Here is a 6000-nt window from a genome sequence, read left to right on the forward strand (position 1 = left end):
GTCACTCATCACAAAATTTATTCCCTAAGCTATTCACAAGAACTTCTTAAAAAGTGTTTCTCTTTTCTCTGAAAAAGCATGTCTGAAGTGTCACTTCCATGTGACAGAATATTTAACTTTCACACTATTTCCACACAAAGCTCATTTATTAATAACTGGTATTCATAGCACGTGTAACATGGAGGCCTTTAATGTGAGATCACGTTTAGCCTACGCTAAAAATCCAGACAGAAGCAGCCCATCACTGAAAGAATGGGATTGCTTAACTAGCTCAGAAATATCTAAGCAGAGCTCCACTACAATGGATACAGGTGACACGTCCAGCCTTGCTCAGCTGGCCAGTTGTGTAAAGAGTTTTTCTTCAGACATTGCTGATATTTTAATAAGGAGCCAGTATTAGGGGAAAGGGGCAAGATAGATGTAGACGAGAAAAGGAGAGATGGAATGCAAAAGAGATGGAAAGGGTGGCAGAAAGAAGGGGGCACACAAAGATATGGGTAAATACGGGAAGAGAAACAAAGGGGAAATGGGGAGAAGTGGAGAGAAAACAGATTTGAGAGTGCACACACAAAAAAAAGGGAATAAAGAAGGGTGAGCAAAAAAGAGCGACAGAATGGAAGAGTGGAGAGTACCACAGCCAAGGGAGAACTCACAGAAAGAAATGTGAAAGCAAACAAAGAGATATTTACCACTGGAGGATGGAGAGAAGAGGAAATGTGGAGAACCGTCTTTGTTCTATAGCCACTTGCTGAGAACAGAGGCTGCCAGGTGAGATCACAGGCACCTTCCCTCCCTTCTTGGCCCTCCTTCCGCTCTCCACAGACCCATCTATCGCATACCTGACAACTCGGCTGCGTGCCCATCTGCATCTCCATACTCAAATTCCAGGGTGGGGCAGTCCACAGAGCCCTGTAATGGAGAAATCTTTGTGGTAACTTGGGAAAAGGGTGGAGATTACACTCTCATTTCATCCTCTTCCTCTCCTGGAAGCCACGGTTAGATCAAGGAGGCAACTAGAAGAGTCTCACCTGGGCTTTTCATTCAAGAAGTACCCTCCTCCAAGCCAAAATTAGAGGCTCAGTGCAGGACCAGGCTGAAGATTCCTACATATAATCAGAAACTCTGGGTAAAGGGCCAGGATCATAAACAGATATGAAAGCTGCAATCTGTGCCTGTATGAGATCTACATAAACATGGATTAGAAGAACATCTAGCTGATTTCTAGAAAAACAAGATGGACAGAAACAAAAGAGGCAAACTAGATTGTGACCTAAGCTCTGTTATTAACTCACTGTATGATTTTGTATGATCTATTCTGTGGATCACAATTCCTCATCCATAAAAAAGAGGTCTTCAGCTCTAATGTTCCACAATTTTAGGATTGTCAAATAAGATAGCATTTCTACTTTAAATTGTATTAGTAGATTTTCTATGATGTTTTATGTATAAATTTATAATCCTATTTTAAAAGTATTTTTAATATAATCCTACCACCTAACCTCTTTAAGCATTTTTGGGGTATTTCCTACTGGGATATATTAATATATATGAATTAAAAAATTTATAAATCTCAGCTCTTGTCACACACTCTGTCACATATTATGTAATCTTGAACATGTTACTTAACCTCTTTGTGCCTTAGCGTGGTATAAAAAATGTATTTGGTCTTTGCCCTCTTCCCCTTCTTTCTGGCACAGAGCTTCCAAAACCTTTGGAATTTCCTGAGCCATAGGAGTGTCTGTTATTCATAAGGAGCCCCTGTCAACCATACTTGAGTTTATGCTAATAAGGTGATTCACAGTGAGAATTTCAAAGGAGGGGCTCCAGGGAGGGGATGAGGTTGAAGACTAAGCTCAATCAAGTGGCCAGTGGTTTAACCAACCATGCCTAAGTAATGAAACTCCATATAAAAACCCTGAAACAATGTGGGTTGCGCACACCAATGTGCTAGGAGGGTAATGCCCCAGAGAGGGCGAGGGAATTCTGCACCACCCCACCTCCATACCTTGTCCTATGCCTCTCTTGGTTTGGTTGTTTCTGAATTGTACCGTTTATAATATAATTGCAATCGTAAGTACAGCACTTTTCTGAGTTTTGTTAAGTTTCTCTAGGAAATTATTGAACCTGAGAGGGGCAGTCATGGTAGCCCCTGGATTTGTAGTTGGACAGGCAGAAGTGCAGGTAGTCTGCAGACCCCACTGTGGCTGGCATCTGAAGTGGGGGCAGTCTTGGAGGACTGAGCCTTTAATTTGTGGGGTCTGTGCTAACTACAGGTAGTGTCAGAACTGAACTGATATCAGGGTACTGTTGGAAAATGACAAACTCAGTTTTCTCATCTGTAAAATGAAGATAATTCATAGGATCATTGTAAGGACTAAATGCGTTAATACAGGAAAATCAGTTAACACCACCCAGCACTTTGTAAAACTATGTAGGTGGTTACTCTACTTAGAATTTTACTTATTCTACTTATAATTTTAATATTATATTATAAAGACAGTTTTCTCATATATTAATATGAGGAAAATATCACTTTAACTGTCACTTTAAACAGCTAAATGGATAGATATCTACTTGGTTTACTTAACCAATTCTCTATTGTTGAACATTTGTTTTTAGTTTTCCTTTACTATATACATGATGCTGTGATACCCTCATACATTTTTTGACATTTAGGATCTTTCCGAAGGACAGATTCTTATAAAGGGAATCGATGCAACAGACCTTGTGAATATTTGTATAGCTCCTTGTACATGACACTCTGTTTTCCAAAACCACTTTATCAATTTACATTGCCAACAAGGTGAATCATGTTTAAATCCAGCAAAGATTTTCAAACTTCTGGTTTACAGAGACCAGTAAGAAAACAAAGATGGAGGGTGGGGAATGACATAAGGTTGTTGATGTTTTATTCTGCTAAGCAGAGACTTTAAGAATATTAAAATATATTAAAAATAAATTAAAATATATTAAAAATATATTTTAAAATATATTTAAACATTTTTTTAAAAAAGTTTTATACCCCCAAAATAGAAAGGACAAAATATCAGAATAAAAGAGACATTAAAAGCAGTCTTTTTAAAAATTTTTTGACTGTAAGTATAAGTAAATTTTGTATCATATCCCAACACAAATCCACAAAACTGAAACAAAAGTTTAACAAAATAAAATTTACTGTTATAAGTATTTCCTATTAATCTGTTTCTTAAAAAATGTTGGTCTGAACTCACTGGCCACCCTCTGGAGTTTGAAAATATTGTTTTAAATTACATAAAAGTCAATGTATTGAACTACATTTTATGAAAAACTCACTTCAACACCCTGAATTTTCCTCATTTTGCCACAAACCAGTTAAACTTTGTCAAGGACTTTGGGAACCAATTAAACCAGGGGATCTGCCTGTAAGAGGCCTGAGGTGAATCCTTGGTTAGGTTAAGAATCTTTTTATTAAGCAAACAATTGTTCTCTAGCTTCCTTTTAATGTTAGGATGTCCATACACATTGGGAGAAGGTAGGTCAATAGTGCCCCTATAAACAGTGATGTACGAGAAGGCTCTCATGACTGGTGCCAACAGTAATTCTCTTCCAGTAATTCTTTTTAGAAGCCCTAGAAAGGAAAGAAAATCATCTCCCCAAGAACAGTCTTCCATAGGAATGTGAAAGGAGGGGAGGAAAAGCAGATACTCATCTATGTGAGAGAGTTAAGCAGAGAGCCTGGCACCTGGGTGTTGTGGTGATAGAGGATATACTGACAGGTAAGAGCAGCTCTCTGGCTGCAGTGGAAGGTGGAGGAGAACTAATGTTTCCAGCCAGCCTTTGGCCAGGCAATGAGCTCAGATGGCGAACATCACTGCAGTTGTTCATTTTCAAGCCTGGGAAGTGCAGCTGCAGACAATCAGGAGGTTAAATGCGGTGCAGGTGGAAAGCCCTGAGTCTCTGGATACTGACCTCACTGGCAAGAGTAAAGTACTATCAGAGCCTTTTCCTGGAAGAAGACTTGATAGGTAGGGAAAAGAACCCCCTGGTTCAAGAGGAGTTTTAATTCCCCCACAGATACTATTCTGAAATTATTTTATTCACTCCCACATTGTCTGTCTCTCTATCACCACTAGAATGTTAGCTCCACGGAGCAAAGACCTCATCTTGTTTACTGCTGTATCCCTAGTTTCTAAAACAGCGCTGGGCATACAGAGAGGACTAAATAATTAATAAGACTCATCTCATCTGAGCTCAAAAAAACCCATTTGAGCAGGAGCAATGTCTCTATGGGGGAAAGGAGGCACAGGGCACCCTAAAAGGCCAGATTAACACTGAGGCAAGAAGGGAGATGATTTGGTGCATAGAACCCTGATCCACATGGTAGGAGGGCTGAGCTCTGCTCCTGAAAGGTGGTGTGACTTTGGGCCAGTCTTTTTGCTGCCTCCACTTCTCTCTTTTAAAAAATGGGGATGGAGTTCTACTTGTCTGTATCAAAATGTAATGCATACATGAAATACTACTGGAAACTGAAATTCAAACTACTATTCAAATGGTAAACCATGGACTGGGATGCCTAAGACATGGCTTCTAGTACTAGCCCTTGATGATGCTGATAATACAGTATTAAGAGCTACGATATACTAACCAATTACATGCACTGTGCCTGCACTGAATTAAACATTTCACATTAGGTTATCTCATTTGACTTTATCACAATTCTTCTGAGATAGGTGGTGTTAACCTCATTTCACAGATGAAGAAACTGGAGCTCAGAGAGGTTGGGCAATTTGCCAAAAGTCACACAGAGAGTAAATGGTAGAGCTGGGATTCAAAGCCTCAAAACCTGACTGACTCCAAAGCCTGGTCTAGAGCCACTATGCCATTGTATGATACTGGGCAAGTTACTTCTGTCTCTCACTTCTGTAAAAGCAAGGGCTAAAACCAGGTGATCTCTACAGACCCTTCCACATCTGACACACTGGGCTCTCTTCTCCTGATCCCTCGCTCAGATCCAATTCTACTCTTGGCTAGTTGATGGAAACTGGCTGGCTGAGGGGGTATGTGTGTGTGATGTTAACTCACTCATTTCATCCTCCTAGTTACGATTTCTTTTCAGAAGAGGGAATATTCATACTCCCATCTGCGGGTCTGCATGCTGGGACCGGTGCATTCACTCGCTCCGGTACTGCCCCGTCTGACTCCTGTCTCATTAACCCTTACGGAGAGAGGGGTCCTGATGCCCGTGGAAAGCACGCCCTCAAGGGCCTGCCAACACGGGGGGTTGGGGGGAAGGGGACGGGCCGAAGCCATGCGGCTCCTCTGATCGGCTCGGGAGCCTTGGGTGGGAGGGCGGCGGCCCGCACGCGGGCCCCTCGTTACCGCCGCGGAGTTCCGGCCTCCCACCCCTCAGGCCACTCACTCAGCCTCTCCGCGCCCGTTCCCTCCTCTGAACTCGGCGACGCCAATTCCCACTTCTGGGGCTGCAGCGATTAAGTGAGATACGTATTTGAAAGTATCTGGGACGCTCGATATCGCGCGACATCTCTGCGCCCCCAGAGGCCAGGGGACTAGAAAGCCCTCGGCCCGCCGCCGGAGACGGGCGGAGAGGGGTCAGGAGCTGCAGAGCAGAGTTCAGGCTGCGGCGGACCCCGCAGGCGCCCGCCCCAAGGGGCGGCTCGGGGCGCGCCGGGGGCTCCGGGCGCGGGAGGGGGACGGGGCCGCAGCACTTCAACCACCGCTGCCCTCCCCAGGCGTAGGGTCCCGGCCCCAACTAAAGCTCTCCCGGCTCCTCACCTCCGACTCCCGCCGCTGGCTTCTGAACGCTTCCCGGCCCTTGGGCGCCGCCGCCTTCCCTTTGCCGTTGCCATTGCCGTTGCCGTTGCCGTTGCCATTGGAGGGCGGGCTCCCGGCCCCGGGCGCCGCGGGGTCCTCCATGCGGTTCGTGCTCTTGATAGCGGCTCCCCTTAGTCGCTCAGGGCTCTCTGCCCGAGGCGACCCCGCCGCCGCCGCGCGCCGCTAGCC

The 6000-nt window shown here is 44.2% G+C and overlaps 1 protein-coding gene across 3 annotated transcripts in view; it reads right to left on the reverse strand.

The window, feature by feature from the left end:
* The window catches only part of STRIP2 (striatin interacting protein 2), a 38218-nt gene extending 32236 nt beyond the window's left edge, over positions 1 to 5982 (reverse strand). For all 3 annotated transcript variants that reach the window (XM_072964509.1, XM_031674307.2, XM_072964510.1), the window contains exons 1-2: positions 5773 to 5982; positions 840 to 909 (exon numbers count right to left, since the gene is read on the reverse strand). In XM_072964509.1, coding sequence (XP_072820610.1) covers positions 840 to 909; positions 5773 to 5913 — 211 coding nt within the window. In that variant the 5' untranslated portion in view covers positions 5914 to 5982. The remainder of the gene's footprint in view (positions 1 to 839; positions 910 to 5772) is intronic.
* Between the last annotated feature and the right edge of the window lie 18 nt (positions 5983 to 6000).

Source organism: Vicugna pacos, chromosome 7 (genome assembly GCF_048564905.1).
Source record: "Vicugna pacos chromosome 7, VicPac4, whole genome shotgun sequence".
Lineage (NCBI taxonomy): Eukaryota > Metazoa > Chordata > Mammalia > Artiodactyla > Camelidae > Vicugna > Vicugna pacos.